This window comes from Haematobia irritans, unplaced genomic scaffold (assembly GCF_050003625.1).
Source record: "Haematobia irritans isolate KBUSLIRL unplaced genomic scaffold, ASM5000362v1 scaffold_100, whole genome shotgun sequence".
NCBI classification, from domain to species: Eukaryota; Metazoa; Arthropoda; class Insecta; order Diptera; family Muscidae; genus Haematobia; species Haematobia irritans.
Window position 1 is genome coordinate 1 of NW_027445689.1, and position 20,958 is coordinate 20,958.

At 25.8% G+C, this 20,958-nt stretch overlaps 1 protein-coding gene across 1 annotated transcript; it reads left to right on the top strand.

Moving 5' to 3' along the window:
- Positions 1-14,896: 14,896 nt before the first annotated feature.
- LOC142242408 (uncharacterized) lies at positions 14,897-16,897 on the top strand (the record flags this gene model as incomplete). Its single annotated transcript, XM_075313991.1, has 2 exons — positions 14,897-16,250; positions 16,307-16,897. Coding segments are annotated over exons 1-2 (1,945 nt in total), but the record flags the coding sequence as incomplete, so codon positions are not given.
- Between the last annotated feature and the right edge of the window lie 4,061 nt (positions 16,898-20,958).

A 20,958-nucleotide genomic window follows, 5' to 3' on the forward strand; every position in this document is an offset into this window, starting at 1 on the left:
GAAATAAAAGTTTGACAAATTTTCTATAGAAATAAAACTTTAACAAAATTTTCTATAGAAGAAAAATTTTGACAAACTCTTCTATAAAAATCTTGACAACATTTTTTTACAAAACTAAAATTTTTACAAAATCTTATATGGAAACAAAATCTTGAGAAATTTTTGCATGGAAATAAAAGTTTGACAAAATTTTCTATAAAAATAAAATTTTGACAAAATTTTTAATAGAAATAAAATTTTGACAAAATTTTCCATAGAAATAAAATTTTGACAAAATTTTCTATAGAAATAAAATTATGACAAAATTTTTATATGGAAATAAAATATTGAGAAATTTTTGTATGGAAATAAAAGTTTGACAAAATTTTCTATAGAAATAAAATTTTGGTAAAATTTTGTATAGAAATAAAAATTTAACAAAATTTTCTATAGAATAAAATTTTGACAAAATTTTCTATAGAAATACAATTTTCACAAAATTTTCTATAGAAATAAAAGATTGACAAAATTGACTATAGAAATAAAATGTTGACAATTTTTTTTAAATACAATTTGACAACATTTTCTATAGAAATAAAATGTTGACAACATTTTTCTATAGAAATAAAATTTCAACAAAATTTTCTATAGAAATAAAATTTTTAGAAAATTTTCTATAGATATAAAATTTTGAGAAAATTTTCTATAGAAATGAAATTTTGAGAAAATCTTCTATAGAAATAAAATTTTGAGAAAATTTTCTATAGAAATAAAATTTTGGACAAAATTTTCTATAGAAATACAATTTTGACAAAATTTTCTATAGAAATGAAATTTGAGAAAATCTTCTATAGAAATAAAATTTTGAGAAAATTTTCTATAGAAATAAAATTTTGACAAAATTTTCTATAGAAATAAAATTTTGAAAAAAATTTCTATAAAAATCAAATTTGACAAAATTTTCTATAGGAATGAAATTTTGAGAAAATTTTCTACAGAAATAAAATTTTAACAAAATTGTCTATAGAAATAAAATTTTGATAACATTTATTATAGGAATAAAATTGTGACAAAATTTTCTATAGAAATAAAATTTTGACAAAATCTTCTATAAAAATTTTAACAAAATTTTTTACAGAAATACAATTTAAAAAAAAAATTCTATAGAAATAAAATTTGGACAAAATTTTCTATAGAAATAATATTTTGACAACATTTATTATAGGAATAAAATTTTGATAAAAAATTTTCTATAGAAATAAAATTTTAACAAAATTTTCTATAGAAATAAAATTTTGACAAATTTTTCTACAGGAATGAAATTTTGACAAAATTTTCCTATAGAAATAAAATTTCAACAAAATTTTCTATAGAAATAAAATTTTGACAAAATTTATTATAGGAATAAAATTTTGACAACATTTATTATAGGAATAAAATTTTGATAAAAAATTTTCTAGAGAAATAAAATTTTGATAAAAAGTTTTCTATAGAAATAAAATTTTGACAAAATTTTCTATAGAAATAAAATTTTGACAAAATTTTCTATAGAAATAAAATTTTAACAAAATTTTCTATAGAAATAAAATGTTGACAACATTTATTATAGGAATAAAATTTTGATAAAAATTTTTCTATAGAAATAAAATTTTGATAAAAAATTTTCTATAGAAATAAAATGTTGACAAAATTTTCTATAGAAATAAAATTTTGACAAAATGTTCTATAGAAATAAAATTTAACAAAATTTTCTAATAAAATTTTGAGAAAATTTTCTAAAGAAATAAATTTTTGACAACATTTATTATAGGAAAGAAGAAGAAATAAAATTTTACCAAATTTTTCTATAGAAATAAAATTTTGACAAAATTTTCTATAGAAATAAAATTTTTACAAAATTTTCTATAGGAATTAAATCTTGACAAAATTATTCTATAGAAATAAAATTTCAACAAAATTATCCATAAAAGTAAAAATTTTGACAAAATTTTCTACAGAAATAAAATTTTGACAAAATTTTCTACAGAAATAAAATTTTGACAACATTTTCTATAAAAATAAAATTTTGACAAAATTTTTCTATAGAAATAAAATTTCAACAAAATTTTCTATAGAAATACAATTTTGACAACATTATCTATAGACACAAAATTTTGACAAAATTTTCTATAGAAATACAATTTTGACAAAATTTTCTATAGACACAAATTTTGACAAATTTTCTATAAAAATAAAATTTTGACAAAATTTTCCATAGAAATACAATTTTGACAAAATTTTCTATAGAAATAAAATTTTAACAAAATTTTCTATAGAAATAAAATTTTGACAAAATTTTATATAGAAATAAAATTTTGACAAAATTTTCTATAGAAATAAAATTTTGACAAAATTTTCTATAGAAATAAAATTTTGACAAAATTTTCTATAGAAATAAAATTTTGACAAAATTTTCTACAGAAATAAAATTTTGACAACATTTTCTATAGAAATAAAATTTTGACAAAATTTTTCTATAGAAATAAAATTTCAACAAAATTTTCTATAGAAATACAATTTTGACAACATTTTCTATAGACACAAAATTTTGACAAAATTTTCTATAGAAATACAATTTTGACAAAATTTTCTATAGACACAAATTTTGACAAATTTTCTATAAAAATAAAATTTTGACAAAATTTTCCATAGAAATACAATTTTAACAAAATTTTCTATAGAAATAAAAATTTGACAAAATTTCCTATAGAAATAAAATTTTGACAAACTTTTCTATAGGATTAAAAATTTGAGAAAATTTCTATAGAAATAAAGTTTTTACAAAATAGAATGGACTTGACCAAGTCCTGGATGGATGCCAGTTTTGGCAACCTCTACTTGCAGCGAAATTTTAACAAAATTTTCTCTAAAATAAAATTTTAACAAAATTTTCTATAGAAATAAAAGTTTAATAAAACTTTTCTTAAATAATATTTTATATAAAAAACTATTATTCATAAATATTTCTTTTTGTATTTTTACAGGTAAGATGTTGTGAATTGAAGATTTCTCTAATTTGGGTAAGTGAGCATTAAAATTTTGGGCAATAATCCAAGCTACAATTAATACTCTCAAACATAACAAATTTGTCGATAGAATGAAATTTAAATATATTGTAATCATATGGTAATTAAAAATGCGACATTTTTTTTCATATATTTGATAATTTATTCCGAAAAAAAAAATTGGAACAGTCTGATCAATCGCCATAGTTTCCTTGCTACTCGCCATCTTTCTGGCAAAATATGGCTACTGGTGTTTGACTCAATCCGCGAATTGAGCCAATTTTTGGCACCCCCATAGGAACGAAAATGCTGATCAGCCATGTAATGCGTCAGCGATCGGAATAAGTGGTAATGAGAACGAGCAATGTCTGGGCTATACGGCGGGTGAGGTAGAACTTCCCATTTCCAAACAAATTTTTTTAGCTATTTCCAAACAAATTTCTATTCTTTTTTGTCATTTGAGCAGTTGTTTGCAAGTTTCCCGCATATGTGGATTTGTGGTCATGACAAATTTCAAGTTTTGAGAGCAAAAAAAATTAAAGCTATGAAAATGGGGGTATGGGGATATGACATAAATATAATTTCAGTATTGTGTAACATTTATATCCTTAACTATGACATCTGCTGTCAATCCCACATTTCTAATTTGCACACAATCAACAGACATTTTCTCAATCTTTTTCACTTAATTTAGTGTGAAAGTAGTTACAAATGTAATACCTGCCAGCGTATAAGTAATATCAATTATAGGACATGTGAGCGTATAAGTGTTAAGAATTAAAAAGTCATGCAATATAAATCATACGCAAGACGATCAACTAAGATTTTTGTCAAATTTTGTAATTCAATTTATGCAAGACAACATTTACTCTTGATCTTTAGCTGAAGTAAAACGGACGCCTAAAACTTGGACCCTCTGAAAAGTGGACACCTCTTAAAAGTGGACAACTTTTATGAGATGTTTGCTATAGTATCACATTAAAATTAACCTCTAATAGGCGGACACCTTCCAAATGTGATAAAATGTAGGCGACCGTGGGTGTCCACTTCTGGGAGATTTTCCTATATTAGGTCAACTTTTCGAACTAGGATATAGTCATTGCCGAACTTTGATAGGGAATCGTCTCCTAATTTCAATAGTGGCAGCTGTGACATATCCTCTCATTTCTATTGAAATATCTAAAATTTGTTTTCTTATTTATATTCTACTTATTTCGGTTAAAGGTGCTTACAATTTCACCTTTCAAACTCCATATGATTATTGACAAAATGTGATTAGTAGTCCTGCAGATAAAGGACAGCAATGACATCTATTGGCAAAATACGAAAATCAAATATTTTCATCTGCCCCATATATAAATTACTGCTGAATATCATATTTGCAAGGCTGCTAAAATCATGCTTAACTATAATGGATGATATGATTTCGTTCAAAAGTCATTTTAAATTTCTATATATGTATAAAACGTTATTGCCATATAACACATCCTAGTGGGCCGAACCAATAATAATGCTAATAGTAGTGCCTAAAGGTATGCTATGCCAAAAAACATTTCGATTATAGCCTTAATCCTTCTTTGCATTATTTCAACACCATTCACACTAATAAAATCCCCCTATCTCTACCAGTCAACCGACCTAGGATAGCAGCAAAAAAACCAAAAACAACAAAATTACAATGACAATGTGTTAAAAAATTTATGATATTTAAAAAGTTGTTAGCCAGCACCAGCCCATGCATTGAGCGCTTAATAAGCTAAAATCGTCATAGCTATGGGGTGCTATACGAGGTTTGCCTTTTATATTTTGACATTTTCTAAAATTTTGACAAGATTTTCTATAGAAATAAAATTTTGACAAAATTTTCTATAGAAAAAAAATATTAACAAAATTTTTTATAGAAATAAAATTTGGACAACATTTTCTATAGAAATAAAATTTAGACAAAATTTTCTATAGAAATAAAAGATTACGAAAATTGTTTACGGAAATAAAATTTTGTAAACTCCTATATAAAATACAAATTTTAATAAAATTTTCTATAGAAATAAAATTTGGACAAAATTGCCTATAGAAATACAATTTTGACAAAATTCTCTATAGAAATAATATGTTAGCGAAATTTTCTATTCAAATAAAATTGTTAGAAAATGTTCTAAAGAAATAAAATTTTGACAATGTTTTCTATAGAAATAAATTTTTGAGAAAATTTTCTATGGAAATAAAATTTTGACAAAATTTTCTAGAAATAAAATTTTGACAAAATTTTCTATAGAAATAAAATTGTGAAAAATCTTCTACAGAAACAAAATTTTGATAAAATTTTCTATAGAAATAAAATTTTGACAAAATTTTCTATAAAAATACAATTTTGACAAAATTTTCTATAGAAATAAAATTTTGATAAAATTTTCTATAGAAATAAAATTTTGACAAAATGTTCTATAGAAATAAAATTTTGACAAAATTTTCGAAAGAAATAAAATTTTGACAAATGTTCTATAGAAATAAAATTTTGACAAAATTTTCTACAGAAATAAACATTTTGACAAAATTTTCTATAGAAATAAAATTTTGTTAAAATTTTCTATAGAAATAAAAGATTGCGAAAATTGTCTATAGGAATAAAATTTTGACAAAATTTTTTATAGAAATAAAATTTGGACAAAATTTTCTATAGAAATAAAATTATGACAAAATTTTCCAAACAAATAAAATTTTCTATAGAAATAAAATTTTCTATAAAAATACAATTTTGACAAAATTTTCTATAGAAATACAATTCTATAAAAATACAATTTTGACAAAATTTTCTATAGAAATAAAAATTTTTAGAACAATTTTCTATAGAAATAAAATTTTGAAAAAATTTTCTATAGAAATAAAAATTATGACAAAATTTTCTATGGACATGAAATTTGGACAAAATGTTTTATAGAAATAAAATTTTGATCAAATTTTCGATAGAAATAAACATTTTGACAAAATTTCTATAGAAATATAATTATTACAAAATTGTCTATAGAAATAAAAGATTGCGAAGATTGTGTATAGAAATAAAATTTTGACCAAATCTTCTACAGAAATAAAATTTTCGATAGAAATACAATTTTGACAAAATGTTCTATAGAAATAAAATTTTGACAAAATTTTCGATAGAAATAAAAATTTGGTCAAAATTTTCTATAGAAATATAATTTTGATAAAATTTTCTATAGAAATAAAAATTTGACAAAATTTTCCATAGAAATAAAATTTTGATAAAATTTTCGATAGAAATAAAATTTTGACAAATGTTCTATAGAAATAAAATTTTGACAAAATTTTCTATAAAAATACAATTTTGACAAAATTTTCTATAGAAATAAAACTTTTGACAAAATTTTCTATAGAAATAAAATTTTGTTAAAATTTTCTATAGAAATAAAAGATTGCGAAAATTGTATAAAAAAATAAATGAATAAAATTTTGACAAAATTTTTTATAGAAATAAAATTTTTACAAAATTTTCTATAGAAATAAAATTATGACAAAATTGTCCAAACAAATAAAATTTTCTATAGAAATAAAATTTTCTATAAAAATACAATTTTGACAAAATTTTCTATAGAAATACAATTCTATAAAAATACAATTTTGACAAAATTTTCTATAGAAATACAAATTTTTACAAAAATTTTCTATAGAAATAAAATTTTGAAAAAAATTTTCTATAGAAATAAAAATTATGACAAAATTTTTTATGGAAATGAAACTTGGACAAAATGTTTTATAGAAATAAAATTTTGATCAAATTTTCGATAGAAATAAAAATTTTGACAAAATTTCTATAGAAATATAATTGTGACAAAATTGTCTACAGAAATAAAAGATTGCGAAGATTGTGTATAGAAATAAAATGTTGACCAAATCTTCTACAGAAATAAAATTTTCTATAGAAATACAATTTTGACAAAATGTTCTATAGAAATAAAATTTTGACAAAATTTTCGATAGAAATAAAAATTTGGTCAAAATTTTCTATAGAAATATAATTTCGACAAATTTTCTATAGAATAAAATTTCTATAGAAATAAAATTTTTACAAAATTTTCTAAACAAATAAAATTTTCTATAAAAATACAATTTTGACAAAATTTTCTATAGAAATACAAATTTTGACAAAAATTTTCTATACAACTACAATTTGACAACATTTTCTATAGAAAAAAAATTTTGACAAAATTTCTCTATGGAAATAAAATTTTGATAAAATTTTCTATAGAAATAAAATTTTGACAAAATGTTCTATAGAAATAAAATTTTGACAAAATTTTCGATAGAAATAAAAATTTTGACAAAATTTTCTATAGAAATATAATTTTGACAAAATTTTCTATAGAAATAAAATTTTGACAAAATTTACTATAGAAATAAAAGATTGCGAAAATTGTCTATAGAAATAAAATTTTGACAAAATTTTCGACAGAAATAAAAATTTTGACAAAATTTTCTATAGCAATAAAATTTTGACAAAATTTTCTATAGAAATAAAAGATTGCGAAAATTGTCTATGGAAATAAAATTTGGACAAAATTTTCTATAGAAATACAATTTTGACAAAATTTTCTATAGAATAAAATTTTGATAAAATTATCTATAGAAATAAAATTTTGATAAAATTTTCTATAGAAATAAAAGATTGCGAAAATTGTCTATAGAAATAAAATTTTGACAAAATTTTCGACAGAAATAAAAATTTTGACAAAATTTTCTATAGCAATAAAATTGTCTATGGAAATAAAATTTGGACAAAATTTTCTATAGAAATAGAATTTTGACAAAATTTTCTATAGAAATAAAATTTTGACAAAATTTTCTATAGAATAAAATTTTGATAAAATTGTCTATAGAAATAAAATTTTGACAAGATTATCTATAGAAATAAAAATTTTGACAAAATTTTCTATAGAAATATAATTTTGACAAAATTTTCTATAGAAATAAAATTTTGACAAAATTTTCTATAGAAATAAAAGATTGCGAAAATTGTCTATAGAAATAAAATTTTGACAAAATTTTCAACAGAAATAAAAATTTTGACAAAATTTTCTATAGCAATAAAATTTTGACAAAATTTTCTATAGAAATAAAAGATTGCGAACATTGTCTATGGAAATAACATTTGGACAAAATTTTCTATAGAAATACAATTTTGACAAAATTTTCTATAGAAATAAAATTTTGACAAAATTTTCTATAGAATAAAATTTTGATAAAATTTTCTATAGAAATAAAATTTTGACAAAATTTTCTATAGAAATAACATTTTGATAAAATTTTCTATAGAAATTAGAATTTTGACAAAATTTTCTATAGAAATAAAAATTTGACAAAATTTTCCATAGAAAAAAAATTTTGACAAAATTTTCTATAGAAATAAAAATTTAACAAAATTTTCTATAGAAATAAAAATTTTAATAAAATTTTCGATAGAAATAAAATTTTGATAAACATTTTCTATAGAAATAAAATTTTGACAAAATTTTCTATAGAAATAAAAATTTTACAAAATTTTCTATAGAAATAAAATTTTGACAAAATTTTCTGTAGAAATAAAATTTTGCAAAATTTTCTATAGAAATAAAATTTTCTATAAAAATAAAATTTTGACAAAATTTTCTATAGAAATAAAAGATTGCGAAAATTGTATATAGAAATAAAATTTTGACAAAATTTTCTATTGAAATAAAATTTTGACAAACTTTTATATAGAAATAAAATTTTGACAAAATGTTCTATAGAAATAAACAAGTAAGCAAAGTCTAAAGTCGGGGCGGGGCCGACTATATTATACCCTGCACCACTTTGTAGATCTAAATTTTCGATACCATATCACATCCGTCAAATGTGTTGGGGGCTATATATAAAGGTTTGTCCCAAATACATACATTTAAATATCACTTGATCTTTACAGAATTTGATAGACTTCTACAAAATCTATAGACTCAAAATTTAAGTTGGCTAATGCACTAGGGAGGAACACAATTTTAGTAAAAAATATTGGAAACATTTAAATCTGAAGCAATTTTAAGGAAACTTCGCAAAAGTTTATTTATGATTATATATGTATTAGAAGTTTAGGAAAATTAGAGTCATTTTTACAACTTTTCGACTACGCAGTGGCGATTTAACTAGGAAAATGTTGGTATTTTGACCATTTTTTTCGAAATCAGAAAAACATATATATGGGAGCTATATCTAAATCTGAACCGATTTCAACCAAATTTGGCACGCATAGCTAAAATGCAAATTCTACTCCCTGTGCAAAATTTTAACTAAATCGAAGTTAAAAATTGGCCTCTGTGGTCATATGAGTGTAAATCGGGCGAAAGCTATATATGGTAGATATATCCAAATGTGAATCGATTTCAACCAAATGTGTCACAATGGACTGAATAGTCTAAGTGAGCCTGAAATTTAATCGGGCTGCCACTTTAACCTAACCTAACCTAAATGTGGCACTCATATTTACAATGCTAATTCTACTCCCTATGCAAAATTTCAACTAAATCGGACCAAAAATTTGGCCTCTGTGGGCAAATGAGTGTTAATCGGGCGAAAGCTATATATGGGAGCTATATCTAAATCTGAACCGATTTGGCTGATATTTTGCAAATTTTTCGAGACTCATAAAATATTCGGATGTACGGAATTTGAGGAAGATCGGTTGATATATATGCCAATTATGACCAGATCGGTGAAAAATAAATATGGCAGTTATATCTAAATCTGAACCGATTTTTTTCAAAATCAATAGGGATCGTCTTTGAGCCGAAACAGGACCCTATACCAAATTTTAGGACAATCGGACTAAAACTGCGAGCTGTATTTTGCACACAAAAATACACCAACAGACAGACAGACAGACGGACATCGCTAAATCGACTCAGAATTTAATTCTAAGCCGATCGGTATACTAAAAGGTTGGTCTATGATTACTCCTTCTTGGCGTTACATACAAATGCACAAACTTATTATAACCTGTACCACAGTAGTGGTGAAGGGTATAAAAAGTTGATGAGTTACGTTATCAGTTGGCAGATTGCATCGCCAGCGTTGCCCAATCCCGCCAAATAAAAGGAAACCCTCGTACCCATATATGTATTGGCATATGGTTTTAGATTTTAGAGCTTCCTCAATGTTACACAACGCATATATCCCATATGAATATGGGGAGGGAATATGGACAAAAAATAATGTTTTTTGGCACCATCAACCATCGTTTGAAAGAAGGACAAGGGACCTTATAGAGAGACCAGAGCAGCCGGAGCAATAGAGATATTGTTTTATCTTTTTTTTTTTGGTGCATTAAATAAACACAAATTAAGCTTTGATAGTTTTTAGTTTAGCCCTGGTATGGAAACACCATTACTCTCGTTGTAGTCCTCCACCGTCATTGGAGGACTGTTGCATAAATGTACTCAACTTATTAGTATTATTATCATTATTATTATTATTATCTTTATCAGGCAAAAGGATTTGCTGTGGTTGTTTTGTTGATGCCCTTACAACTACTCTGGCTGTAGCCTACACTTTTAATCCTGTTTTTATAGGTGATTTAGGTGTGTAGGGGGATATATTGAAATGTACATATACATTTATACGCAAATATATTTGAGAGCACAATAAACAAATCGAGGGTTTGTTTTGGAGTGTGTGTGTGTGTATTTGTCCATATATGTGTCCTTCTGGCCTGTATGTGAGGGCGTTTTTATGGCATAGCTCTCTATGCGATGGCATTTCTGTGATTTTTTTTTTTGTTCTCTGTTCTCTCCATTGGAAATTATAAAATTCTTTGGTTTACAGGATATAGCATTTCTGTGGTTGCATTCCATGCTGTATGTCTCGGTATGCAAATCATTCTTCTGCTATGCACTTCAGCAAAAGGTTAATAATTTTCATAATCACTTTTTATCTAAAATGCGAAATTAACTGGAAAATTATACAGACAAAGACCGACAGGAAAATTAATGTAATCGGAATGAGGAAAGCAACAATCCTGGATTACATGGAATATTTTACATTGCATAAATACAATGTTAAGATATCCCATTTATATTGAGGATTAGTGCTGGGTAAAAAGATTTAGGATAAATTAGTAAGGAGTCGAATTTTTTGTTAATTAATATAATTATTAATGAAAGTAAAAAATAAAATTTCTATAGACATAAAGTTTTGACAAATTTTTTCTATAGAAATAAACTTCTGTCACAATTCTCTATAGAAATAAAATTTGAAAAAAAAAATTTATAGAAACAAATTTGAGAAAATTTTCTATAGAAAACAAGTAAGGAAAGTCTAAAGTCAGGCGGGGCCGACCATATTATACCCTGCACCACTGTGTAGATCCACATTTTCGATACCATATCAAATCCGTCAAATGTGTTGGGTGCTATATATAAACGTTTTTGTTCTCCTATACACACATTTAATTCTGACTCGATCTGGACAAAATTTGTTACAACCAAATTTCACATACATAGCTACAATATTAATTCTACTCCCTGTGTAAAATTTAAAGCAACTTAACGCAAAACTCTGGCTTCTGGGGCCATATTAGTAGATATCGGGCGAAGGATATTTATGGGAGCTATATCTAAATCTAAACCGATTTCTTCCAAAATTAATAGGTATAAACATATTGAGAAAACTTTCCAAAGACATACAATTTTTGACAAAAGTTTCTATGCAAAAAATTGAGAAAATTTTCTATAAAAATAAAATTTTGACAAAATTATCTATATTAGTAATATTTTGAAAAAATATCTATAAAAAATAAATTTTTAATAAATAAAGGGTGGTTAAATTGTAAGGGCCGATGTTGAATGTAAACCACACCTAAACGCCAAGTTTTTTCCGAATTTTCTTTGACATTTCTCTATTTCAGACTTACTCAATTTGAACCATGGAGAGATACACAATCCAACAACGTGTTAAAGTTATCCAGACTTATTATGAAAATGGGCGTTCATTTTCGAAGAAAATCATCTTCAGTGATGAGGCACATTTTCACCTCAGTGGATTCGTCAATAAACAGAATTGCCGCATTTGGGCGAATGAGAATCCAAGAGTGATTGTCGAAAAACCAATGCACCCACAAAGAGTGACTGTTTGGTGCGGTTTATGGGCTGGCGGCATCATCGGGCCGTATTTTTTCTAAAATGAGGCCGGTCAGGCAGTTACTGTGAATGGTGTTCGCTATCGTAAGATGATAACGAACTTTTTATGGCCCGAATTGGAAGATATGGATGTGGACGATATGTGGTTTCAGCAGGACGGTGCCACTTGCCACACAGCTAACGAAACATTTGCTATTTTGCGCAACAAATTCAATGGCCGTGTTATCTCACGTAATGGCGATGTCAATTGGCCGCCAAGATCATGTGATTTGACACCGTTGGACTTTTTTCTTTGGGGTTATTTGAAAGAAAAGGTGTACGTCGATAAGTCAGCAACAATTCAAGAGCTCAAGGATGAGATAATTCGGCTCATTAACGGCATAGAACCTCCATTATGCCTCAGCGTCATCGAAAATTTGGACCATGGTTAGGTTAGGTTAGGTTATGTGGCAGCCCGATGTATCAGGCTCACTTAGACTATTCAGTCCATTGCGATACCACAGTGGTGAACTTCTCTCTTATCACTGAGTGCTGCCCGATTCCATGTTAAGCTCAATGACAAGGGACCTCCTTTTTATAGCCGAGTCCGAACGGCGTTCCACATTCCAGTGAAACCACTTAGAGAAGCTTTGAAGCCCTCAGAAATGTCACCAGCATTACTGAGGTGGGATAATCCACCACTGAAAAACTTTTTGGTGTTCGGTCGTAGCAGGAATCGAACCCACGACCTTGTGTATGCAAGGCGGGCATGCTAACCATTGCTCCACGGTGGCTCCCTATCGGAAATTTGGACCATCAGATGAAGGTGTGCCACCGAGGACGCGGCGCCCATTTGGCCGATATTTTGTTCCATACATAATTGAATAATATCAATATATCATAATAAAATAAAATTACAATAATTTCCTAAATAGTTTGTGTTTTATTCAAAATCAACATCGGCCCTTGAAATTTTAACCACCCCTTTAGAAATAAAATTTTGAGAAAATTTTCTATAGATATAAAATTTTTAGCAATTTTTTTTTATAGAATTTTTATAGATACAAGATTTTTTTTATAGATATTAGATTTTTTTTATAGAAATAAAACTTTAAGAAAATTTTCTAATGAAATAAAATTTTGACAAAATTTTCAATAGGCATAAAAATTCTGATTAAATTGCCTATAGACATACAGTTTTTGACAAAATTTCCAATAGAAATAAAATTTTGAGAAAATTGTCTATAAAAATATATATTTAAGAAAATTGTCTATAGAAATATATATTTAAGAAAATTTTACATTAAAATAAATTTTTGATAAAATTTTCTATGGATATAAAAATTTTGGCAAAATTTTCTATAGACATAAACATTTTGGCAAAATGTTCTATAGAAATAATATGTTGACAAAATTTTTTATTATATAGAAATAAAAGTTTAAGAAAATTTTCCATAGAAACGAAGCATTGTACTTATCGGACGTGTTTTTGAAAGCTCTGTAAAAAATAATTAATTACAAATAAACTAAGAACACCACACAATTTCGAACGTTACAGTGATACTGTGAAAGCAATCTGGTATTGCCTGATATTGTCAAATATTGTAAACTCGGACTATTAAACCTATAAAAATAAAAATAACAAACAAGCAACTAAACAAAGTAAAGTGTAATCCACATAACATCAAAAGAAAAAGCAACAACTACTCGTACAATGGAACATTTACAAAAAGAGGCATCAAAACGCGAGCGCGAAGACTTCTCTTATACAGAGAACATAAACAAAACTCCGCGCCTCTCGCAAACCGATTCGTATAACATAATGGAGGTTGTAAACAAACGCTTTGAAGAGTTAATTCGTGAGATTCGAGAGAGTGAAAATCGTCTCTTAAACAAAATAAATGAACTTGATAAGAGAATCTCTGACTATTGTAAAGATCTATCATCATTGACTGAGCGGGTAGATCAAATTGAAACAGTGGCGAACAAAATTGAAACATTGGAAATGAAAATTGATCAAATAAAATGTAGCCAGCGAAGACATGATAATTCAATGGTTGCAAGTGACTTACGTATCAACGGTATACCTTCATCGAAGAATGAAAATGTATTTTCGTACTTCGAGAATTTGTGTGGTTGTCTTAATATAAACGTACCACCCATTAAGGCAATATATCGCCAACGTAATAAAAACATGACTGATGGACAACATAACGATAACGTTATTATCGTAAGTCTTCTATCTGCTTACGACAACAAAAACTTCGTGCTAAAAACAATTGCAAATTTCAAGAAAGCTAATAAGACACAGCTATTGTTACGTCATATAGGTTTTACAAACTCAAATAAACAGTTTTATGTTAATGAAAATCTCACAGCTCATAATTATGAGATTTTCAGACGGGCTCTGCATCTAAAAAAACAAAAGATTCTTGTATCGACATACACTATTCGAGGCATAGTATACGTGAAAACTAATACATCTGGACAACCTATACGTATTGAAGATATCGATGATTTCAAAAGGTTTTTTCGTCAAAATGATGCTACTATTAATGTGGAAGTCTGAACTCTGCAATATTTATTCGTCTTTCTGTATACTTATTCTTTTCTGTAGTAACACTAATATATTAAAAAAAGATAAGTCAATTATGTTTTTAAGTTTTAATATGCTTCAAAAATTTATACAACTAATAATTAAGTTACAAGGCATTACTTACTCTAAAATAATATATGAGCCTTCATACATTGTATAGTTCCACAGATAACGTACTGAATATGGTAAGAATACTATCAAGACAGAAAAGTGGATTGAAAGTGATACATATAAATGCCCAAAGCCTTAATAATAAAATGGATGAATTCCGACATATTTTTTCTGATTCCGGAGTAGATGTAATCTGTGTGTCTGAAACGTGGTTTCAGCCTGCAGTATCGGATAATATTTTAGCGCTCCCAAACTATAATTTATTTCATGCTGACCGAGTCTCTCATGGAGGTGGTGTAGCAATATACATTAAAAAAGGTATAAAATGCAAGACTTTGTCTAAAACCGACAATGGCAGTCGCATTGAATATCTATTCGTTGAGCTTAATATTGGTCGCAATAAACAAATTCTTTTGGGATGCATATATAGACCTCATCGCAATCTCGATTGTTCAGATCTGATAGAGGTTCTTGAGGATATTTCTTTTAAGTATGAAGACATAATTATTGCCGGTGATTTCAATTGCAACATATTCACAGACAATTATATTTCTGATTCAATGCAAGGGTTAGGGCAGCTTGCTTGGTTCGATAATAATATAATGCAACTCATCAAGGAGAGAGATACAGCATACAGAAGATGGAAGAGATTTAAATCAGATGAACTGTATGATCTCTACAAAATTAATAGAAAACGCGTTTCTAAAGAAATCGAAAGCAAAAAGAGAGATCACTTTCGACGTAAATTTCAAACTGCCATCGATGGAAAACAAAAATGGAAAGAAATTCGAAATATTGGGATTGGGAAACGCAAACATGCGATTTTAAATGATGTTGACTTAAATAAAATGAACGCATATTTTACATATGGAAATTATATTCATCGGGCTAAAAGCAAATATAACGACATGTCATTTGCGGCTATTGAAAATGGATTCAGTTTTCGATGCGTGACGGAAGCGGAAGTTGCTAAAAGTTTTTCTGATGTTAAGTCCAATTCAGTTGGTACTGACAGTTTACATCCATCTTTTCTAAAAACATTATTACCAGCGCTACTACCCCACTTCACATATATTTTTAACACAATACTCACAAAGTCTACTTTTCCAAAGGATTGGAAAATTGCCAAGATTATACCAGTTCCCAAGAAATGTAACGATTATCGACCAATTGCAATTCTTCCATTTCTTTCAAAAATCATGGAGAAGTTAATGAATAATCAAATGAATACGTATCTAACAGAAAATAATCTTTTATGTAAACAACAATCCGGATTCAGGAAGAAACGTAGTTGCATCACTGCACTCTTGGGAGTGGTTGAAGAAATACGACAAAAGTTAGACTCAAACATGGTATCATTTTTGGTCCTCTTAGACCACAGTAAAGCATTCGACACATCTTGCTCACAAAACTACGTGTTTATTTCCATTTTTCAGAAACTGCATGCAAACTCATTTATTCATATTTGTCTGAACGCGCTCAATTAGTCTCTGTTGGAGATAAAATGTCAGGTCTACTAAGTGCCTCTAAAGGGGTTCCACAAGGATCTATTCTTGGTCCTTTACTCTTTATTTTATATATTAATGATTTACCTGATGTTCTCCGCTCATGCTCTGTCCACATGTATGCGGACGATGTCCAACTGTATCACAGTTCTACTTATATATCGCAATGTAAAGCTGAATTAAATAATGATCTTCAGCTGGTTTCACAATGGGCTATGGATAACAATCTGCATTTGAATCCTACAAAAACTAAATGCGTCATAATTACAAAAAGTGGAAAGTTCACCGAAAGTATGCAAAATGGTCTCAAAATATGCAGTTCTCCAATTGAATGTGTTCAATCATCGAAGAATCTTGGACTTGTATTTAACTCTAAACTTACTTGGACGAATCACATAAATTCAGTTGTTGGAAAAATACATGGAATGTTAAGAAATTTATGGGCAGTACAAACGTCAACACCTTGCAATATTCGCCTACTGCTCGCCAAGACCTACTTGGTTCCAACACTATTATATGGGTGTGAGATATACGCAAATTGTTCCTCTGCTGATCTTTCAAAACTTAATGTCGCATACAACAATATTGCACGCTATGTATACAATAAAAAACGCAGAGACAGAATCTCGCAATTTTCGATTCTCATCTTCAACACAACATTTAATAGTCTACTTCAACGAAAATGTTTACTACAACTTCATAAAATCATATACACCCGTGAGCCGCAGTATCTATATGAATATATTAGATTTGCAAGGTCAAATAGAAGAAGAATACTTATTCAACCTAGAATAAACTGCCAAACATCCGAGAAACAATTCTTTATATTCAGTACGCGTCTCTGGAACTCCCTCCCTCGAACCATACAATGCTCAAGTAATGCTAATCAATTTAAAAATAAGCTATTCCAACACCTACAATAGTTCTGTTGATCATCGCCTTTTATTGTTATGTTCAATTATTTAAAATCTTAAAATTATATTAAAATTTATATTAATACTAAGTATAATTCTAATAATAATTTCAAATCATTTGTATTGCCAAATACCAGCTAGTACTGTAATTTATAAGATATCAAATCTTGTTGTACTAGTTTTACAATAATAAATAAATAAATCAAATCAAATCAAAAAAAAAAAAAAATAGAAATAAGACTTTAAGAAAATTTTCTTTAAAAATAAAATTTTGACGAAATTTTCAATAGTAATAAAATTTTGAGAAAATTTTCTATAGACGCAACTTTGAGACTATGTCTAAAAATATAAAATATTTTGACAAAACTTTCTATAGAAATACAATTTTGATAAAATTTTCTATAGACATACAATTTTTGACAACATTTCCAATAGAAATAAAATTTTGAGAAAATTGTCTATAAAAAATTATCTATAGAAATATATATTTAAGAAAATTTTACATTAAAATAAATTTTTGATAAAATTTTCTATGGATATAAAAATTTTGGCAAAATTTTCTATAGACATAAACATTTTGGCAAAATGTTCTATAGAAATAATATTTTGGCAAAAATTTTTATAGAAATAAAATATTGTAAAAATTTTCTATAGACACAAACTTTTTGACACAATTTTCTATAGAAATAAAAATTGTGATAAAATTATCTATAGAAATAAAATTAAAAAAAAATATATATAGAAATAAAATTTTCAGGAAATTTTCTATAGAAATAAAATTTTAAGAACATTTTCAGAAATTTGTCTACATAAATAAAATTTTTTATAGACATAACAAATTTGATAACAGTTTCTATAGAAATAAAAGCTTAAGAAAATTTTCCATAGAAATAAGATTTTAAGAAAATTTTCTTTAAAAATAAAATTTTGACGAAATTTTCAATAGTAATAAAATTTTGAGAAAATTTTCTACAGTCACAACTTTGAGACTATTTCTATGAAAAAAAATTATTTTGACAAAACTTTCTATAGAAATAAAATTTTGATAAAATTTTCTATAGACATACAATTTTTGACAAAATTTCCATTAGAAATAAGATTTTGAGAAGATTTTCAATAAAAATGTATATTTAAGAAAATTATCTATAGAAATATATATTTAAGAAAATTTTACATTAAAATAAATTTTTGTTAAATTTTCTATGGATATAAAAATTTTGGCAAAATTTTCTATAGACATAAACATTTTGGCAAAATTTTCTATAGAAATAATATTTTGACAAAATTTTCTATAGAAATAAAATATTGTAAAAATTTTCTATAGACATAAACTTTTTGACACAATTTTCTATAGAAATAAAAATTGTGATAAAATTGTCTATAGAAATAAAATTAAAAAAAAAATTATATAGAAATAAAAATTGTGATAAAAATTATATAGAAATAAAATTTTAAGAAAATTTTCTATAGAAATAAAATTTTAAGAAAATTTTCAGAAATTTGTCTACATAAATAAAAACTTTTATAGGCATAACAAATTTGATAACAGTTTCTACAGAAATAAAAGTTTAAGAAAATTTTCCATAGAAATAAGATTTTAAGAAAATTTTCTTTAAAAATAAAATTTTGACGAAATTTTCAATAGTAATAAAATTTTTAGAAAATTTTCTATAGTCACAACTTTGAGACTATTTCTATAAACATAAAATATTTTAACAAAACTTTCTATAGAAATAAAATTTTGATAAAACTTTGAGACTATTTCTATAAAAATAAAATATTTTGACAAAACTTTCTATAGAAATAAAATTTTGATTAGAAAATTTTCTTAACGTTTTATTTCTATAAAAAAATCTAATATCTATAAAAAAATCGTATATCTATAAAAAATCCATAAAAAAAAATTGCTAAAAGTTTTATATCTATAGACATAAATTTTGAACAAAATTTTCTATAGAAATAAAATTTTGAGAAAATTTCCTATAGTAATCAAATTTGAGAAAATTTTCTATAAAAATATATATTTAAGAAAATTATATATAGAAATATATATTTAAGAAAATTTTATATTAAAATAAATTTTTGATAAAACTTTCTATGGATATAAAAATTTTGGCAAACTTTTCTATAGACATAAACATTTTGGCAAAATGTTCTATAGAAACAAAATTTTCTATAGAAATAAAATATTATAAAATTTTTCTATAGACATAAACATTAGATAGGGTCACGGCGTAAAGGAAAAAAAATTGATGCGGTCACCCCCCAGTTTTGTAGCATATTCGAAGACAATTTCAGAACACCAAAACTTTTTTTTTCGTGCACCCTACGACCCCCCGAAATACAATTTATTGTGCTGTGTCGTCATTTGAAGTCCGATCGAAAAGAAACGGATATCGTTGTTCGTGATTGATCAGGGGCTATATTTCGTGCATTGGTCATTTTTGACTCCGACGTCAAATTTGATTTTTAATTTTTTTATTTCGCTTCGTATACCCCTATGGTGCCCATTTCTGATAATCATTATAAAGATCTTAACAAAATATGAAACTTTTGCTTTTGAAGTATTTACTTATATCCATAAACAAAAAAGTTACAGAGATTTTAAAAAGTCAATAGGTCACCCTACACACCACCAAATAGGTTTTGCTGTGCCGTCATGATGTCCGATTGAAACCACATTCACATCTACGAAATTAATTTATAAGGCATTTAGAACACAAAACCTGTTTATCTGTAAATGTCCTTTCCTAACGGTACCTTTGTATACATACTCGTTGTTTGCACTACGGCATTTTCTGCGTTATGCAAAGTGCATGTGTTTTTGCTAGAACAATTTGAGAGCCTAAAATTCTAACAATCACTTTAAAAATCAAATAGCCCCTGATCACGAAATATAGCCCCTGATCAATCACGAACAACGATATGCGTTTCTTTTCGATCGGACTTCAAATGACGACACAGCATAATAAATTGTATTTCGGGGGGTCGTAGGGTGCACGGAAAAAAAGTTTTGGTGTTCTGAAATTGTCTTCGAATATGCTATAAAACTGGGGGTGACCGCATCAACTTTTTTTCGTGACCCTATCTAATAAACATTTTGACACAATTGTCTATAGAAATAAAAATTGTGATAAAATTTTCTAAAATTGAAAAATATATATATAGAAATAAAAATTTAAGAAAATTTTCTATGGAAATAAAATTTTAAGAAAATTTTCTATAGAAATAAAATTTTTATTGACGAACAATTTTTTGGCCAATTTTCTTTAGAAATAAAATTTTAGAAAGATTTTCTATAGAAATAAAATTTAAAGAAAATTTTCAGAAACTTGTCTACATAAATAAAAATTTTTATAGACATAACAAATTTGAGAATATGTTTCTATAGAAACAAAAGTTTAAGAAAAATTTCTATAAAAATAAGATTTTGAAAATGTTCAATCGAAATAAATTTTTAACAAATTTTTCAATAGATATAGAACATAACTTTCCATAAAAATAAAATTTTTAATTTTGACTGAGAAGATTTTATTCTATAGACATAAACATTTGGACCAAATTTTCTAAACACATACAAATTTTGACAAAATTTTATATAGATATAAACATTTTGCTAAAATTTTCTATTAAAAAAAATTCCTAGAAAATTTTCTATAAAAATAAATT